General features: G+C 36.8%; 1 protein-coding gene across 1 annotated transcript; it reads left to right on the top strand.

Moving 5' to 3' along the window:
• The first annotated feature begins 1,759 nt into the window (after positions 1 to 1,759).
• Positions 1,760 to 18,840, top strand: LOC141294083 (ras-responsive element-binding protein 1-like). The gene is made up of 11 exons (XM_073826164.1): positions 1,760 to 1,889; positions 1,983 to 2,194; positions 4,567 to 4,656; positions 4,849 to 5,012; positions 8,439 to 8,580; positions 8,677 to 8,819; positions 9,869 to 10,058; positions 10,148 to 12,713; positions 13,925 to 14,095; positions 14,459 to 15,199; positions 16,586 to 18,840. The coding sequence occupies exons 1-11, from the start codon at positions 1,760 to 1,762 to the stop codon at positions 17,053 to 17,055; spliced, it is 5,019 nt and encodes a 1,672-aa protein (XP_073682265.1). The 3' UTR covers positions 17,056 to 18,840.
• The last annotated feature ends 1,065 nt before the right edge of the window (positions 18,841 to 19,905 follow it).

Raw genomic sequence — 19,905 nt, 5'->3', positions numbered from 1 at the left:
TTCACTCTTAGACAACACAATACAGAGAGCTCAATCCAAATTGAGATGTTTGTGGGAAGAATGTAGCTTTTTAAATCTGATATGTACACTAGCATTTAAAAGTTTGAGGTCAGCAAGATACATTTATTTAGCAAGGATGCATTCAATTTATCAAAAGTGACAGTAAAGACATGTACAATGTCATTTATAAAGATTTCTGTTTCAAATAAATACTACTCTTTTGAACTTTCTATTCATCAGAGAATCCTGGGAAAAAAGAATCATGTTTTTCCACAAAAATACTAGTAATATTGGTGAAATAATAAATGTTTCTTGAGCAGCAAATTAGTGTACTAGAAGGATCATGATGTGACACAGGGATAAATTACAGTTTAAAATATATTTAAATAGAAAACTATTTTCTATTTTAAATTGTATTATTTTAAATTGTAATAATAATTCACAATATTACTTTCATTTACTATATCTTTAATAAAAGCCTTGGTGAGCATAAAAGATTACTTTGGAAAAACATGTAAAAAAAATCTTACCGACCCTAACTTTTGAAGAACCTTCACAAATACTTTGTCTTTTAGTCTTTTTGCCCAGCCATTGACAGAGACTAATTATTTCCTATCCCCCCAAAAAAATGTTATTGTGACTTTTTATCTCACAATTTAGTTTTTTTTTCTGAGAATTGTATGATATAAACTCACAATTCTAACTTTTTTTTTTATCAGAATTGCATGATATAAACTCACAATTTTGACGTTTTTTCTCAGAATTATGTGATTAAATGTACAATTTTGACTTTTTTTCTCAGAATTGCATGATATAAACTCACAATCCTGACTTTTTTCTCAGAATTATGTGATTAAATGTACAATTTTGACGTTTTTTCTCAGTTTTTGTCAGGATTAAGTGATTATAAACGTACAATTTTGACTTTGACAAACTCGCAATTCTGACTTTTTTCGGAGAATTGCGTGATATAAACTGACAATTCTTTTTTTTTTCAGAATTATGTGATTATAAACTTACAATTTTGACTTTTTTTCCTCAAAATTGCATGATATAAACGCACAATTCTGACTTTTTTCTCAGAATTGCGATATAAACGCACAATTCTGACTTTTTTCTCTGAATTGCAATATAAACTCTTAATTCTGACTTTTTTTCTCTGAATTGCAATATAAACTCACAATTCAAGCTTTTTTCCTCTGGATTGTGTAATAACAAACTCACAAATCTGACTTTTTTTCCCCCAGAATTTCCAGATATAAACTCACAATTTTTCTCACAAATGCTAATTTGTATCTCACAATTCTGACTTTTTTTAAGCTAGTATTACAATTGTGACTTAACTCTATTGCATGGTATAAAGTTAGAATTGCGATGTGTAACTCGCAATTCTAAAAAAAAAAAAAAAAAAGGAGTCAGAATTTGCAAAAGAAAAATTTTCATTTACCTTTTTTATTTATTATTCTGGGGCAGAAATGGGATTCCATATCTTAAGTCCATAATAGAGTTTTGTTCTTGCATTTGATTGTATGAAAATGATTAAGTAGCACATGTGCCAAAATAGAAAGTTGAACGATGAAGCTGCTCCTGTAAAACACAACAGCTCCTGCAGAGATTAATTGTAACCATTTAGGCAGTTAAAAGATGTTTTCCACATGGCTTCTTATGCAGATTGGAAAAATAATTGATGTGTTTAACTTTACAAAAATTATGTCATATTGAGTTCTGTGTGAGTAACTAATATTCTCTATTCTTAGAAATGGAAAGTGCCTCCCCTGAGAAGACTGTCAGCAATGGTGTCGGTGCTGCTGATGTGAATGAACAGTCTTATTTGTCAGAAGAGGCTGTGAACAATGAGTCCTCCACACATACACCAGAACCCGTTGAAGGTAAGATGCCACAGTGGCACAAAGAGAGACAGTTCATCCAAAAATAAAGATTCTGTTTTAAAGAGTATTTACTCACTCCCATTTGATTTACAGAAGCAGACTGTGATGGAAAGGACAAACAAGAACATGGAGATGGAGATGAAGATGGAGTTAGAACAGAGGAGGAGCTGTCCTCGATCAACTCCATGATGAGCACTGTGATGAATGTGGGCCAGATCAATGGAGTCGATTCGGAGCCCACCAAAATATCTCCCAGAAATGCCACCAAATTGCCTTCTGTCAATCGCACTGGGAGAAGAAATCAGGTATAGCAGCAGTTAGTATTTGGTACATAGCAGGAAGTACAGCTGTATAGGCTGCAGAAGTGGAGTAGTCAGCAATGTCCCTTTCAAGCTAGTTTGTTTGTTTGGCATTCATATTGGTATCTCATCTACTTGAAGGGCTACATCCAAAATCACACACTCTTTGAATGGGCACTTCTTTTGATTGAGTAATTACTTTGTGACCATTAAAAAAAACTATGTTCTGTATAGCATCAGTGTGTGTAGTATGAAAGTAATGCGGACATACTACATTCATCAGGATGTCATTTTCATGTGACCTACAAGTGTCAGTTGAGTCACTTCACTGCCATTCACAAATCCTGACCCATGGCCTCACGGAATAGCAAAGTGTACACATTTATTCACCAGAAATAATAGGTCGTCTGGGTATTTTGACTACTGTTTACTATAGACTTGCTGTACTACTCTTTCACGTGCAAGTTTTTGCCTACTATATAGTTGGCAAGTATGCAATTTTGGATGCAGCCCACTGTCATTTCTATATATGCCATATTTAGTGTATTTTTCTAGTGGATAAACTCACAATTCTGACATTTTTCTCAGAATTGCATGATATAAACTCACAATTCTGACCTTTTTTCTCAGAATATACACTCACAATCCTGACTTTTTTCTCAGAATTGCATGATATAAACTCACAATCCTGACTTTTTTCTCAGAATTGCATGATATAAACTCACAATCCTGACTTTTTTTCTCTCAGAATTGCATGATATAAACTCACAATCCTGACTTTTTTTCTCAGAATTGCATGATATAAACTCACAATCCTGACTTTTTTCTCAGAATTATGTGATTAAATGTACAATTTTGACTTTTTTTCTCAGAATTGCGCGATATAAACTCACAATCCTGACTTTTTTAGAATTGCATGATATAAACTCTCAATTACGACTTTTTTCTCAAGATTGTATGATATAAACTCGCAATTTAGATTTTTTTTCCTCAAAATTGCATGATATAAACTCACAGTTCTTACTTTTTTTCTCAGAATTGTGATACAAACTCAGAATTCTGACTTTTTTTCTCAGAATTGCATGATACAACTCATAATTCTGACTTTTTTCAAAGTTGCATGATATAATCTCACAATCCTGACTTTTTTCTCAGAATTGCATGATATAAACTCACAATTCTGACTTTTTTCTCAGAACTGCATAATATAAACTCACAATTCTGACATTTTTCAAAATTGCATAATACGAACTCGCAGTTCTGACTTTTTTTTCCAACAAATGCAATTTTTTATCTCACAATTCTGACTTTTATTTTCTCAGAATTCTGCGAAATAAACCCACAATTCTGACTTTTTTTCTCACAAATGCTATTTTGAATCTCACAATTCTGAATATTTTCCCCTCAGAATTGCGTGATATAAAGTCACAAGTCTGACATTTTTTTTCCTCAGTATTGTCTGATATAAACTCACAAGTCTGACATTTTTTTCCTCAGTATTGTCTGATATAGACTCACAATTCTGACATTTTTTTTCAGAATTGCATGATATCAACTCACAATTCTGCCCACTGTCATTTCTATACATGCCATATTTAGTCTCATGATTTGTCCTATTTTTCTATGAGAGGTCCGTCTCATTTCCCTCATGCTGTCTCTGGTGGTCATTCAGTGTAGCAGTTACGTAAACTCAGTTAAATGAGTGGCAACAAATGGTCCTTGCGCTTTCTCAATCCCCCCTTTGTGAGAGCCAATGCTTGTCTTATGCCTTCAATTAAAGTGTGGGATTTGACTGAAACACTTCTCTGTGGAGAAAACAGGTGTTTCAGTCCCCCAACCCCCTCTGGTATCCCGTCCCACAGCCCTAACTGTATTTCCATACGCTGAGAGTGACTCCTGCACCGCTGCTCGACTGCAGAAGGCCTTACCCACTAAATTAGTGATGCTCTTCCTCAGCCAGTGCTGCTGTTGTCTGGAGAAACAGATGGAGAGGCCACTTGTTACTCCATGTGACGCGAGCGCACAACCGCTCCCGCTGCTCTGACACATACTATCTTCATCAGGCAGGCCACATCCTGCATCTGTTTTACCTATTGTGTTTATCTCTCACCGGGGGACAAATAAACGACTCACTGGGGTTTTGGAGTCATGGGGAGCCACATGTGTTGAGGAGATGTATTTTCGTTTGATTAAATCGTAATTACTTAATGTGTTTTCAGGATCTGTGTCTAAGGTGTAATACTTAAAAATATATAAATTAGTTACTAGTTAGTTACTAATGTTATATGTTTATAAAATTATATAAAACTTCATACTAATCAACTATTTAATGAAGTACATTGTAACTAAAATCTGTCTTGTTTTTGTGTCTGCTACAGGAAGTCAAAGACGATCGCTCAAGCTTCATTTGCCCCTTGTGTAACAAAAACTGCATGACACAGCACCAGCTCACCATGCATATCAGACAGGTGCACACTCTCTCTCTTACACAAACACACCAGAACATCCCTACATGTACACCTGTTTACTGAACCACAACCATTTGTCTTAAAATCAGAGTTGTACTCAATCTGAAGATGTGTTAATACTCATTTCTTTATGATTTATATGTAGACTACATATAAGTATGTTCACATCTGTCCCTTTTTTTTTTCCTCCAGCATAACACAGATAGTGGGGGCACTGACCACTCCTGCAGTATCTGCGGGAAGGCTTTGAGCTCGGCCAGTTCTCTGGACCGCCACATGCTGGTTCACAGTGGAGAGAGGCCATACAAGTGTGTGGTATGTGGTCAGACGTTCACTACCAATGGAAACATGCACAGGTAAATGGTCAGACAGTGTTTTTAAAACTGTAGATGTTTAACTTTTATGTGATGTAGGCTAGCCTTTTCACTGGCTCACGACCATACACAATAGAGTATCCTATTTCCTGTTTAGCTGCATGGGCTTTTTCATTAATTCACTACCAGTCAAAAGTTTTTGAACTGTAGTGCTTTTAAAGAAGTCTCTTTTGTTCAACAAGCCTGCAGTTATTTAACCAAAGTATAGCAAAAACAGTAAAATTGTGAAATATTTTTTAATATATAAAACATCTGTTTTCTATTTGAATATATTTTAAAATGTAATTTATTCCTGTGATCAAATCTAAATTTTCAGCATAATTACTGCAGTCTTCAGTGTCACATGATCCTTCAGAAATCATTCTAATATGCTGATTTGATGTTCAAGAAACATTTATTATTAGTATTGTTGTTATTATTAGCTATACTGTATTTAAAACAGTTGAGTACATTTCTTTCAGGATTCTTTGATGAATAGAAAAATCCAAAGATTAGCATTTATCTGAAATAAAAAGCTTTTGTAACATTTAACACTGTACCATTCAAAAGTAATTTTTGAGAAAAAAATTAATTATAGAAATTAATACTTTTATTTAGCAAGGATGCTTTAAATTGATCAAAAGTGATAAAAACATTTATAATGTTACAAAAGATTTCTTGTTCAGATAAATGCTGTTCGTCTGAACTTTCTAAACCTGAAAAAATTCTCAGCTGTTTTTAGCATAATAATAATAATAATAATAATAATAATAATAATAAATGTATTTTGAGCAGCAAATCAGAATATTAGAATGATTTTATGAATGTTATAATTTGATCATGGATCATGTGACTGGAGTAATGATGCTAAAAATGCAGCTTTCAAATCACAGGAATAAATTACATTTGAAAATATATTCAAATAGAAAACAGTTATTTTAAATAGTAAAACTATTTCAAAATTTTACTGTTTTTGCTGTACTTTGGATCAAATAAATGCAGGCTTGGTGAGCAGAAGAGACTTACTGTTCAAATACTTTTGACTGGTAGTGCACACAGGTTTAAAAGCCAAAATGTGAAACTTTCATTTTTGTTAACAAACAAAAATGAATTATAATTAATTATGTAATGTTATATAATTACATTTTAAGCTGCAGATTTATCTAAATCATCCATTTTGAAGTGAAGACACTTGTTTATACTCTATATAAATAGTGCTTTTTTGGTATTTTAATCATTGTATATTGGATATAACTTTATACATATACAAACTTTACATGGCATGCATGATGACAAAATATCTAATCTTTCTATAGTAAATGTTATATTTATTAAAGATATAGTTCACCCAAATATAAAAATGTTGCTATTAATTACTCACCCTCATGTCGTTCCAAACCCGTACGACCTTTGCTCATCTTCAGAACACAAATTGAAATATTTTTAATGAAATCTGAGAGCTTTCTGATCCCGCATAGACAGCAACGCAACTCACACATTTAAGGCCCAGAAAGGTAGTAAGGACATTTTTAATATAGTTCATGTGACATCAGTGGTTTAACCATATGTTATGAAGCTATGAGAATACTGTTATTGCACAAATAAAGCAAAAATAAGTTTGGAAAAATCTAAATACTTCTCTAAGCATTATATTTATAACACTTTAGCTGTAGGTTTGTGGTGGTGGTGGAGGAGGAGGAGGGTACGGAGGGAGGGATGAAGGAATGTCTGCATGTGATGTGAGAGGCCTGTTTCTCAAGGCTGACTTATATTGATGGCAAGTGGCTTCTTTCTTTCATGTCACTTATATTTAGAAAGATTGTTCTGTGTCCATGCTTTCTTTTAATGTGTCTTTGTGGGTTTGATGTGTGACTCTTTGTTTGTGTTGATGGGATGTGCATAGAGGGCTTCCTTGAGCAGTTGAGACATGCAGGCATTCCAGATGGGGGTGGAAGAAGTTTGTGTGAGGAAGAAAAGGCAGGGGGCAGGGAGAGGGCTGCTGAGCATATTTTTGGGATAGATGTTATGGATCATTTTCAACCTTATCGTTTCATATATTGCATAACAAATCAACTTTACTTGGCATAGTGTTAAATCATGCAGCTGAGCTGTTTTTCTCACACTGCCCTCTTACAACATTGATAAGGCACTGCAGAAGGAAACATTTACTCAGTGCATCAGCTAGTAACTTCAAACAAACTTTAAAACCACAGCGTAATTAAGTGGCGTGTGACAAGAAGTTGCAAGAAATGGAATTATGGTTGCATGAGAACATAATTACGCTGATACGGTTTTAGTCTGTATGGTATCAGCCTGTGGCTGGAGACCTGAGATGGAACAGGATTCAGGCTGTCAGGGTTGGGTCCACATGTGGGTGACCATCACTCTGCCTCTCTGCTATTAATATCTTTGGCTGCAGAATGTAAAACAAGATTCTTACCACTGGGTCTGCTGACATTTATCCTCCCTTTGCTGTTACAAACACTCAGTGCACAACCATTAACTCTAGACACCACACATTTCATTTGAAAACGTTCACATTGTATATATGCTCTATAGAGCTATACGGTCAACTATTTTCAGTGAAGCACAGCTGCACATAAGCATCAGGGGCCTTGTATCTGGTTGAACCTGAAAGGTGGGTTTGTTTCTGTGTAAGTGTAGGAGGGTGAGGGGTGCGCACGTTCCAGCATGTCGTAATGCGACTCCCAGCGCTTTGCCTCCACACATTACCTCTGACCTCTGCTGGTCGTATAATTGCATTTCCCGCCACCTGGTCACTCCCCTCTGTATTTTGCATGCTTTAATTATTAAAGTATTCTAGTGGCCCGGTGCCATCAAATAAGGATGAAAACAGAGAACGTTTTACAGGGATAAGGTTAGCTTATTTGTTTAATAGTTATTTTATAGTAGTCATTTTATTGGGTTACAATTATAACCCCAAGATTTGCTCACCCTCAAGCCATCCTTGGTGTATATTACTTTCTTTTTGCAGGCAAATACAATCAGAGTTATATTAAAAAATGCCCTGGATCTTCCTGGTTTTATAATGGCTGTTGAGATTTTGAAGTCCAGTAAAGTGCATCCATTCATCAGAAAAAGTGCTCTACACAACTCTGAGGGGCTAATAAAGATTACGGTTTATAAATATAGATTTTTTTTTTACACAAACACATCGATTTGCTTCAGGAGGCCTATATTTACCCCCAGAAGCCTGGACTTCAGAATCTCAACAGACATTCACCTGATTGTATTCTTATGAAAGGAGAAACTCATATACACCTAAGATGGCTTGAGAGAGAGTAAATCATGGGGTAATTTTTATTTTTGGGTGAACTATCCTTTTAGTAAAGCATTAAATTTCTCCTACATTTATGATAAGTGTTAATAGGCAGAACTTGGTTTGAGTTTAGCTGTGTATTTCTCCAGGCACATGAAAATTCATGAAAAGGATGCAAGCAGTATTCCTACCCCCAGTTCTTCCCCACTAAACAAGCGCAGACGAATCTCTAAGAGGAAGCCTATTGTAGAGGATGAAGTAGAGCAGGATGAGGAGCCACCACTTAAAAAGGTACATCTCCACTATGTGTGTGTTTTTTTTAGTGAAAACAGTCGAAGACTTTAAATGAAGTTGTATGCAAACAGTTGTCAATTGTCTTGTGTTTAGGTGATGTTGATACAAAAGTCTGGAGAGGAGGACTCTGTTAAGAGTGAAGAAGAGATCTTTCACTGCCCTATCTGCTTTAAGACATTCAACTGTAAATATGATCTGGAAACACACATGGACACACATCCTGACACTACACTCAGGTAGGCTCAGGACATTGTATTCCTGTATATAAAGTTGAGGTCAAAAGTTTACATACACCTTGCAGAATCTGCAAAATGTGAATTATTTTACCAAAATAAGAGGGATCATACAAAATGCTAAAAGATATTTTACATAAAAGATGTTTACATATAGTCCACAAGAGAAAATAATAGTTTAGTTGTTCATGAGTCTATTGTTTGTGCTGAACAGTTAAACTGCCCACTGTTCTTCAGAAAAATCCTTCAGGTCCCACAAATTCTTTGGTTTTTCAGCATTTTTGTGTTTGAACCCTTTCCAGCAATGACTGTATGATTTTGAGTTCCATCTTTTCACACTGAGGACAACTGAGGGACTCAATTATTACAGAAGGTTCAAATGCTCACTGATGCTTCAGGAGGAAACACAATGCATTAAGAGCCTGGGGGTGAAAACTTTTGGAATTTGAAAATCAGGGTAAATTTAACTTATTTGGTCTTCTGGGAAAATCTGAAAAATGTACAATCTTCATTCTGTTTAAAAACACCCCTGGCTCTTAATGTGTTGTTTTTCCTTCTGGAGCATCAGTGAATGTTAGTTGCTAATGAGTCCCTCAGTTGTTCTCAGTGTAAAAAGATAGATCTCAAAATCACACAGTCATTGTTGAAAAGGGTTCAAATACACAGAAATGCTGAAAAAAAACTAAATTTGTGGGACCTGAAGGATTTTTCTGAAGAACAGCGAGCAGTTTAAACAAACAAAAAAAAAAAAACACAGCTGTGGATCATTTAGGTAACAACACAGCATTAAGAATCAAGTGTTTGTAAACAGGGACATTTTGATAAATTCAACTATTATTTTTTCTTGTGGACTATATGTAAACGTCTTTTATGTGAAATATCTTATTCAGGTCAGTACTTAACAAAAAATAACATGCATTTTGTATGATCCTCCTTATTTTGGTAAAATAATTAACATTTTGCAGATTCTGCAAGGTGTATGTAACTTTTTTTTTTACCTCAACTGTACATGTAATAAATACACTGTTTCTGACTGTTTCTTCTTATCCTAGGTGTAACATTTGTTGCATTACTTTTCGCACACACCGTGGCCTTCTGCGTCATAACGCTGCCATTCATAAGCAGCTTCCCACTGACCCCTCTGGACAACCCTTTATTCAGAATAACCCCTCCATCCCTCTGGGGTTTGGTGACTTGGCTTTCATTGACTTCAGCTGTCAGAAATTTCCTCAAATTGCACAGGTAAAGACTTGCAAATACATTTGATTCGAAATAATTACTTTATTTCTTTATTGGATGATGACTGAAGCTTATTTGTTGTATTTACTCAGGTCTGGTGCGAGACTAATTTGCGCAGATGCTCTAGCAAGTTCCACAAATTTGTTTGTGAGGTCTGCAACAAGGCCTTCCCTCTTGAGCAGTCTCTGGACCTCCACAAATCCTCACACAAAAGTAGCGCAGACACCAGCACTGAACCTCAGGAACATAACGCAGATGGTGTTATGGATGCACCCAAAGTTAACTCCCATTCCACAGATTCCAAGGAGGTCAATGAACTAGTCCCACATGTTGAGAGTACCACTTCAGATGGGAAAAACGGTTTCATGGAGTGCCTGGGTCTCCAACACTCCTCCTTGGCCAAGCCAGAGAAATCAGAAGAGCAAATTCAGCAGGAAATCTTAGACAGCATTCGCTTCATTCGCGTTGAGCCACCTTCAACTAATCTACCTCAAGAAAGCAGCAATCCCGGCGTCTCAGTTTTGGAGCCCGTCTCTCTTCAAGCCGTGAACAAGAACGCCGCCCTCGGCCTCCTGTCGCTACAGCCGCTACATGGTGTCGTCAGCAGCGGGATGTTTGTCCCGATAAGTGGTCAATCTGCGGTGGAGCTGGCGGACATTGAACAAATCCTTAAGCTTGCAGCCACTGTGCCACCTCAGATGTCTTTGTCTCTGCTTGCCAAAGGTTTGGGCAGTCCTCTACAGGTGGACCCCAAACAGATTGCTTCTCTCAAGCAAAAGCCCTTAATCACTCCTCGATCCAGCATGGGTGCCTCCACACCCCCTCCTCCCGTCATGAATGCCCAACAGGCTTCATCAGGCAACATCAGTCCTAGCCTTCCACCCCAAACAGGTCAACAAGTAAGAACTACCAGACAATCATCAGCCTCCTCTTCGTCCTCAACCTCATCCTCTCCTACCAACTGGGAAGGGCCAGATGTCATAGGAAACACGATTATCTCGTATGAAACTGGAAAGCAAGAAGAGTTTGATGGCAAAGAAAAGGAATCAAGAGTTGTCAGCAAGAAGACAACCAAGACAGAGTTCCCTTGTCGCTTCTGCAAAGAAGTTTTTTCTTTCTTAGGCGGCCTCCAGGCTCATATGCGTCACCATCTAGGAGCGTCACCGTACCAGTGCACCATTTGTAGCTACGCTGCTCCTGACAAAGCGACGCTGATTCGACATCTCAGAACACACAGTGGTGAGCGGCCATATGTCTGCCGCCTTTGTCACTACCCTTTCACTGTGAAGGCCAACTGTGAGCGTCATTTGCGCAAGAAACACATGAAGAACACACGCAAAGACATTGAGAAAAACATTGAATATGTAACCACCTCCTCTAGCGTAAGCGGTGTAATTGGAGGCACCACGCTAGACCTCCTCGATTCGGCCAGTGCTGGTAACACATCTTGTAGATTTTGCGGGGAAGACCTTAAGAACTACAGAGCACTTCAGATTCACCTGCGAACACACAATGGATGTCAGAGGAAGCCGTTTGAGTGTAAGCAATGCGGGGCGGCGTTTCTAGCTAAAAGGAACTGCATTCACCATTTGCTGAAGCACCACCCAGATGTTCCAGAGCGGGAAATTGAAGAACACATCAAAAGTCTCGTACCGGTTGGAGGAGACACCACCGCTCAAACCAACCCTCCAACCTCAAATGGACTGGTCAACAGCACCGTTCCTCCAAATGTAGGTCCCTACTCTGGACCCGTTGAGGACCAAGACCAGCCTTTGGATTTTTCTAGCAAATCTCAAAAGACGATTGCTTCAGATGTTAAAGTTGAAGAAACAGTATCCCCTCTGTTTAACGACTGCTCTATGGAGCCCATCGATCTCTCGATACCCAAGGCTCCTGAGAAAAAGAGAATGATGAAAGAGCTTCCTCAGAGCATGCCCCTGAATCATCAAGACATCAAGAAGGAACAGACTCTGGAAACGAGCCCTGGACTTCTTGCAGCCCTCCCGGTCTCAATTTCCAGCCTGGCTTCTGCTCTATCCAGTGACCTTAGTAAGCCTTTTACTCGCTTGAAGCCATTGCTACCAAAACCAACTTCTGTTTCAGAAATGGCACCGCTGGCCTCCATTGCTCAGATCATCTCGTCTGTGTCAGCTACTCCAGTGCTGATCGAAACAGGAATAGATGGCAAAAACAGTGTTAGTGCAATGGATTTTAATACACTAAGTGAGAAGAAGGGTCCTCCCGCCGCTAAACTGGATTCTGTTCAAAATGGCTCCTCTGATAACTCAAAGAAAAGAGGCAAGAAGAGAGCATTTCAGGAGGAGATCTGTGATCCGAGAACGCCAGCAGGCTGTGGCATTGACTTGGAGTCAAGTGGCGAGTTTCCCAGTGTGGAGAAAATGCTAGCTACTACTGACTCTAATAAATTTAGCCCCTATTTACAACCTAGTCAGATGGAGCCAATGAAGGAGGAGAAAGAGAAGCAGCCTGTCGATGAAGAGGTGAAAGAGGCACGAGAAGAAAAGCCAAAGAAACCTTCACAGAACAAAGGAAAGAAGAATGCTTATTCAAATTCAGTGCAGAAGATGACCTGCCCTTACTGCCCACGCCTGTTCCCTTGGGCCAGCTCATTGCAAAGGCATATGCTAACACACACAGGTGAGACACTGTTTACAATTCATATGCCACAAAGCACTTTATTACTTTTTTATTTACTCTATCCTACAATACAGTGAGCTACTTAGCATTCTTAGGAAAGCGGAGGTTACAGAATGTGTTCAATTTCGTACACTATTTAATTTGTCAGCCATTTCCGACTTTAAATAGATCTTAGGTAATCCTCACAGAATGCAGAAATTGTAAACAAACATGCTACAGTTGAATGTGTTGATTAGTTTTGAAATTCATTCACTGTCTATAATGATTTATACTACTGTTTTTGAAAAAAAAAAAACTTCTAGTCAGCAAGAATGCATTAAATTGACAAAGTCACAGTAAAAAACATTTTAAATGTTACAAAAGATTTCAGTTTTTAATAAATGCTGTTTTTTTTTTAACTTATCAGAGAATCCTAAAAAACTATTTTATGGTTTCCACAAAAAATTTTAAGCAGCACAACTGTTTTCAACATTGATAATAATAAGAAATGTTTATTGAGCAGCAAATCAGCATGTTAGAGTGATTTCTGAAGGATCGTGTGACACTGAAGACCGGACTAATGATGCTGAAAATTCGGCCATTACAGGAATAAATTGCATAATAAAATTAACTCAAATATAAACTCACAATTCTTCCTTTTTTTCCTCATAATTATGATATATAAACTTGTAGTTCTGAGAAAAAAAGTCAGAATTGCAACTTTATATCTTGCAATTCTTACTATAACTCGCAATTGCGAGTTTATATCTTACAGTTCTGAGGAAAAAAGTCAGAATTGCGAGTTTATATCTTGCAATTCTGGCTTTATTACTCGCAACTGCGAGTTTGTATCTCACAGTTCTGAGACAAAAGGTCATAATTATGAGTTTGTATCACTTAATTCTGGAAAAAAGTTAGAATTGCGAGTTTGTATCACTTAATTCCTGAAAAAAAAAAGTCAGTCGCAATTGTGAGAAAACAATTACCTTTTTTTTATTCAGTAATATTTCACAGTATAACTTTTCTTACTGTATTTTTAATCTAATAAATGCAGCCATAGTGAGCGTTAGAGACTTCTTTCAAAAACAAAAAATAATCTTACTGACCCTAAACTTTTGAATTTATTATATTAGATATTAACTTGTTTTTGATCCAATATATTTGACTTCATAATGCTTTGTTTCTCTCTTCAGAGTCTTACAGTTTGTGCTTTCACAAATGTGATTTCACAGGTCAGAAGCCATATCCTTGTCCTCAGTGTGAGTCATTCTTCTCCACCAAGTCAAACTGTGAGCGCCACCTGCTCCGCAAACATGGAATATCTAATCGGACTCTTCAAAATAATGGATCTCGACCCAAACCTAAGGCTGACGAAGGATCCCAAGGAAGCACTGGTACTACTGGTCAGTACCATTATGTTATCTATTATGTAGCACTAATGGTCTCACATATATATTGTATGAAGTAAGATCAATTAAAATTTGTATCCAAAAATGTGGTGATTTAAATTTTGAGATTGCTTTTTCTCAGAATTGTGAAGTGTAAACTCACAATTGCAAGTTATCAAATTTTGGGCAGGAAAATACTAAAATGTCAGAATTGCGAGTTTGTATCTTATAATTCTGACTTAATAATTCATAATTGTGTGTTATAAGATATAAGCTTGCAATTCTGAGAAAAAAAAATGTGAGATATAAATGGAAACTGCTTCCATACAAAACAGTGAAATTTATATAGTGCTTAACAAGGTTTTCTTGTCTTTGTAGAGAGTGTATCTGACTCTGAACCTGCAACCAGAGATATTGTGGATCTGAGCTCTGTCAACCCCAAACAAGAAGAGAAAGCCTCATCTCCAGAACAAGCACTAGAACAAACAGGACAATCAGCCGCTGAACAAACAGACAGCTCGGATCCAAACCAAACACTGCCAGCTGAGGAAAACCCTGAGAGTGTAGAAAATAATGATGACGACTCTCAAAGCAATAAGAGCCTTGACATGAACCTTGCCAACAAGCTTGTGGACTTCAAGCTTTCTGGAGTAGAGCAGCACCAGCCTAAATCAAAACCTGAACCGGTTTCTCCACCAGACGAGTTTCCACACACCTGTCAGTCCTGCAATAAGACCTTCCGCCATGCAGCCACTCTCAGCCGGCACCAGAAAACTCACATTCAGGAGGTCCAGCCAGAGGATGGAGGCAAAAAGGGAAGACGCCAACCTGCTCCTCAAAACCCAGTCACAGTGCTCAAAAAGGAGATAGAGCAGGACACAAAGGTAGAAGATGATGAAAAGGACGAGAACAGCAGCTGTGTGGAAAGTGGTGCCGATGAAGAGAGGGAAGAGATGAGTGAGGATGAAGAAGAGGCTGCTTCCTCAGAGCTTAGGGCTTTGGATGAGGAGGGCGACACACCTGGAGGCAAAACCGATAAGAGGAAGAAGATCTGTGCTGTGTGCAGCAAACGCTTCTGGAGCCTGCAAGACTTGACCAGACACATGCGCTCACATACTGGTAAGATCTACAGCCTTTTATTGAGATTGTATAGTATCCTTAAAGAGATAAGTCACCCAAAAATAAAAATTCTGTCATTAATTACTCGCCCTCATGGCGTTCCAAACCAGTAAGACCTTTGTTCATCTTCTGAACACAAATTAAGATATTTTGGATGAAATCCAAGAGCTTTCTGACCCTGCATAGACAGCAACACAACTATCACGTTCAAGGCCCAGAAAGGTAGTAACCTTGTTAAAATAGTCCTGTGACATTAGTGGTTCAACCATTATAAAGCTACGAGAATACTTTTTGTGTGCGAAGAAAACAAGTAACGACTTTGTTCAACAATTTCTTCTCTACCTTGTTCTACCTTTCTGGGCCTTGAATGTGAATAATACTGTGTTGTTACCTGAATGATCCACAGCTGTGTTTTTTGTTCAGTGATAGTTGTTCATGAGTCCCTTGTTTGTCCTGAACAGTTAAACTGCCCACTGTTCTTCAGAAAAATCCTCCAAGTCCCACAAATTCTTTGGTTTTTCAGAATTTTTGTGTAGTTGAACCCTTTCCAACAATGACTGTATGTTTTTGAGATCTTTTCACATTGAGGACAACTGAGGGACTCATATGCAACTATTACAGAAGCTTCAAACACTCACTGATGCTTCGGAAGGAAACACAATTCATTAAGAGCTGGGGGGTGAAAACTTTTGGAATTTAAAAATTAGGATAAATTTAACTTATTTGTTCTCCTGAGAAACATGTATGCAGCTTCTGAAGGGCAGTGCTAAATGAAGAAAATATGATATTCAGGCAAAATAAGAAAATTGTAAACTTCTTTCTGTTCAAAAGTTTACACCCCTGGTAAGATCTGGAGCTATTTTTTTATTATGTACTGTCCTTAAAGAAATTGTGATTAATTACACACCCTCATGTTGTTCCAAACTCGTAACACCTTCGTTTATCTTCTGAACACAAATTAAAATATTTTTGATGAAATCCGAGAGCTTTTTAACCCTCTAGCAACATGTTGAAGGCCCAGAAAGCTAGTAAGGACATCAGTGGTTTAACCTTAATTTTATGAAGCTACGACAATACTTTTTGTGTGCTAAGAAGACAAAAAATAGCAACATTAATCAAAGTCTGACTTGAAATTGAAATTGTTGGATAAAGATGGACTATTTTATCGATGTCCTTGCTACCTCTCTGGGCCTTGAACATGATAGCTACATTGCTGTCTATCCAGGGTCAGATCATAAGTCATATCTTAATTTGTGTTCTAAAGATAAACAAGGTCTTACATGTTTAGAACAACATGAGGGTAAGTAATTAATGACAGAATTTCCATGTCTGGGTGAACTTTCCCTTCAACAAATCCAATATCTAAAACAAACCTTTTTGTTGTAGGTGAGCGACCTTATAAGTGCCAAACCTGTCATCGCACCTTCACCCTGAAGCACAGTCTGGTGAGGCATCAACGTGTCCACCAGAAACCCACAGATGAAAAAGGGACCGACGAGGCAGAAATGAATGAAGAAATGGATGGAGCAAGAGATAACGGCGAAATGCTAGAGGGAAAAGAGATCAGTGAAGCAGCAGCTCCAATCCAGAGTGAAAATGAACATGAGAAAGCAGAAGCACCCCAAGAAGAGAGTGAAGAACACTTAGAGGAAATTAAGGAGAAGCAGCACCCTGAAGATACATCCGTGGAGATGAATTCTGCTGAGGAACCTCAGCAAGATGAGGCTAAACAGGAGGAACATCAAACATTAGTCGCCTCAGTTGAGGCCCAATCAGGCTGTGATTCAGAACCTGCAAAAATCAGTGTCCATGGCTGTACAGCAGCTCAGGAAATGATGGAGAAGCCCGTTCAGTGAAGAGAACATTCACTGTGTTGATTTTGTGCCATAGTTTATCAAGCTTCCACAAACACTAGGTCTTATACAGTATGCATGACAGATGCAGACTGGAGAACAGTTTTTGAAGCACAGTGATTCTTCTCTTGATGCCTTAATGCTTTTTTCTAAAGATCTGGATCAACACGTAACTGGACAGTAGCAGTTTTAATCCTATTTATATGATTTTTAATGAATCATATAAAGCCTTCATATAAATAAATTAGAAGCATTTGTATGATGAACAGATGATTTATATATCAGCATTAAATTGTATTATTCTTATGTCAGTTTTTAGTATCTGTATGGAGTTTGCTTTGGTTTCTTTTTCTCTTTTTTTGTCTTATGGAATTGAAGAGCTGAAGTGCCTGACTCATTTTCATTTTCATTATCAAGATTGGCTGAATACATTTTGGATAAAATTGCTGTTTAGCTCTATCGTTTTTATTTTGGGGAATCGTCAGCCAATCAGTTTATCGGCAATATTTGCCTGTTCTTTGTATATTATCCTCCATCTTCGAGCCTCGTTGACAAATGATGCAGATGACATGTATAAACGGCGGGAAAGCTTGAAACAGCGCCTTCTGGTGGCGTCGAGTGTGAAGTATTATATTATAAGGCCTGTGCATCAGAGAGAAGAGTGCTTCTGAGAGTCACGCAGTATGTATTTAATATCAGCGTGATTCCGAGTACATTTTATGTATCTTTAAAGTGTGATTCTGTTTGCGTTTTTGGGTTTTGTGTTTGTACTGGAAATCTCCCGAGGATTCACTTTGACTTCAACACTGGTGTTCACACTAAAAATCAAACACTTTTTTTAATCCGGTAGATACCGGTTCTAAAAAGTATCCCTCATACTGGTTTAAATCATACAGTTTTACACTTGTTGTTGTAATAGAGTGACTTTAATAACCCCTGAAGCCCACACAACACTTCAATTTTGGATTCAATGAATTTGGCTGAAGTCCTCTCAGTGGCGAAATGTTTTATTTTGAAAGCTGTGAGTCTTTAAAAGCAGTTGAAACATTGTAAATGAACTGGTCTTTATATTTGAAACACATTTAACATTTGTTTTTGTGTAATGATGTTTGTACTTGTAAATTTGTACAAGTGCGTGTGGGTGTGCACAGTTATACAGATAGAAAACACTGAACATGTTATGCAGGTATTTATTGATCAGTCTAAAGCGTGTGGTTGTAATTTTGTCAGAGCCATGTAGAATCCGATTTGTCCGGCGAGGAGACTCAAAGATGAATGTTGAGGTTCTCTACGTTTTCAGATGCTTTAGATAATTCTATCTTTTGTGTGTATTTTTGTTTGTCAGCTAATTCAGCCAATTCAACTATCCATTCATTTGAGAGCATTGAACCATAGAGTATAAATTGATGGGGTTTGACCATATGATTATAAACGTATTGATTTTGCATGTTAATCTAATTTGAATTTCTCAGTTATTCTCTTTCTCAGGGGCTTTTCAAAATCAACATTTTCTGTGTAAACTGTCTGGTGTGTAAAATTCGAGCTCTGTTCCCTACACTACATTTAATTTGGTCACAGTATGTTTGGGCTTAATTGTATCAGACTTTTTCTGCAAAAATTGGTATTGTAATTCACTCCGATATCATAATCAATGACCATGTTTGTCAGATGGATTGCAAATACCTGTCAGATCAATTCCGATGTAGGAAACCCAATGTTTTTGCTTTTCACCTTGCTGTTCAACCCTGTAAAGTGAATAAATCATCCAATCAATAAATGTACACTAAGAAAGAGTGAGAAATTAAGTTCTGTTTTTCTGTCTACATAGTATTAATATTGATTAATAGTATTATTAATGTAAACCAAAACATCCTAGCAGCCACTTCCATATAAAAAATAAACACTACAGTTGAAAGGTTTGGGATCAGAAAGATGAATGTTTTTTTTAAAGAAGTCTCTTGTGCTCACCAAGGCTGCATTTATTTGATCAAAAATACAGAAAAAACACTAATATTGTGAAATGTTATTACAAGGCAAAATAGTGATTTCTATTTAAATATACTATAACTTGTAATTTATTCCTGTGATGCAAAGCTGAATTTTTTATCAGCCATTGCTCCAGTCTTCAGTGTCACATGATCCTTCAGAAATCATTCTAATATGCTTAATTATTATTAAAATGATCAATTATGGCAACATTTGACTTTTTTTTTGGAACCTGTGATGCTTTTTTTTCAGGATTCTTTGATGAATAAACAGTTAAAAATAACAGGATTTATTCAAAATATATAAATCTTTTCTAACAATGTAAGTCTTTGCCGTAACTTTTTATCAATTTAACACATCCTTGCTAAATAAAAGTATTAATTTCTTTCAAAAAAGAAAGAATCCAATTTACTGACCCCAAACTTTTGTATATTGTTAGAAAAGATTTATATTTTAAATAAACACTTTCTTTTGAACTTCTTATTTATTAAAAAATACTGAAAAAGGTATCACAGGTTCCCAAAAAATATTAAACAGCACAAATGTTTTCAGTATTGATAATAAATCAGCATATTAGAATGATTTTTGAAGGATCATGTGACACTTAAGATTGCAGTAATGATGCTGAATATTCAGTTTTGATCACACGACTAAATTAAATTCTGATTTCTGAAGAAAACCGTTATTTACATCATAATGATATTTCACAATATTACATATTTGTCTGTATTTTTGGTATCAGCCTTGAAGAGCATATGAAACTTCTTTAAAAACAATACAAATCTTACTGATCCCAAACGTTTGTATATTGTTACAAAATATTTATATTTCAAATAAACACTTTCTTATTAACTTCTTATTCATCAA

This window comes from Garra rufa, chromosome 20, assembly GCF_049309525.1.
Source record: "Garra rufa chromosome 20, GarRuf1.0, whole genome shotgun sequence".
Classification (NCBI taxonomy): domain Eukaryota; kingdom Metazoa; phylum Chordata; class Actinopteri; order Cypriniformes; family Cyprinidae; genus Garra; species Garra rufa.
The sequence above is the reverse complement of the archived record's forward strand: the minus strand, read 5'-3'. Positions and strand labels throughout refer to the sequence as shown.

Coding starts and splice junctions, on each gene's coding strand:
- LOC141294083 (XM_073826164.1), top strand. CDS start 1,760: ATGGAAAGTGCCTCCCCTGAGAAGACTGTCAGCAATGGTGTCGGTGCT. Junction 5,013..8,438: donor ACCAATGGAAACATGCACAG/GTAAATGGTCAG, acceptor GTATTTCTCCAG/GCACATGAAAATTCATGAAA. Junction 10,059..10,147: donor AATTTCCTCAAATTGCACAG/GTAAAGACTTGC, acceptor GTATTTACTCAG/GTCTGGTGCGAGACTAATTT.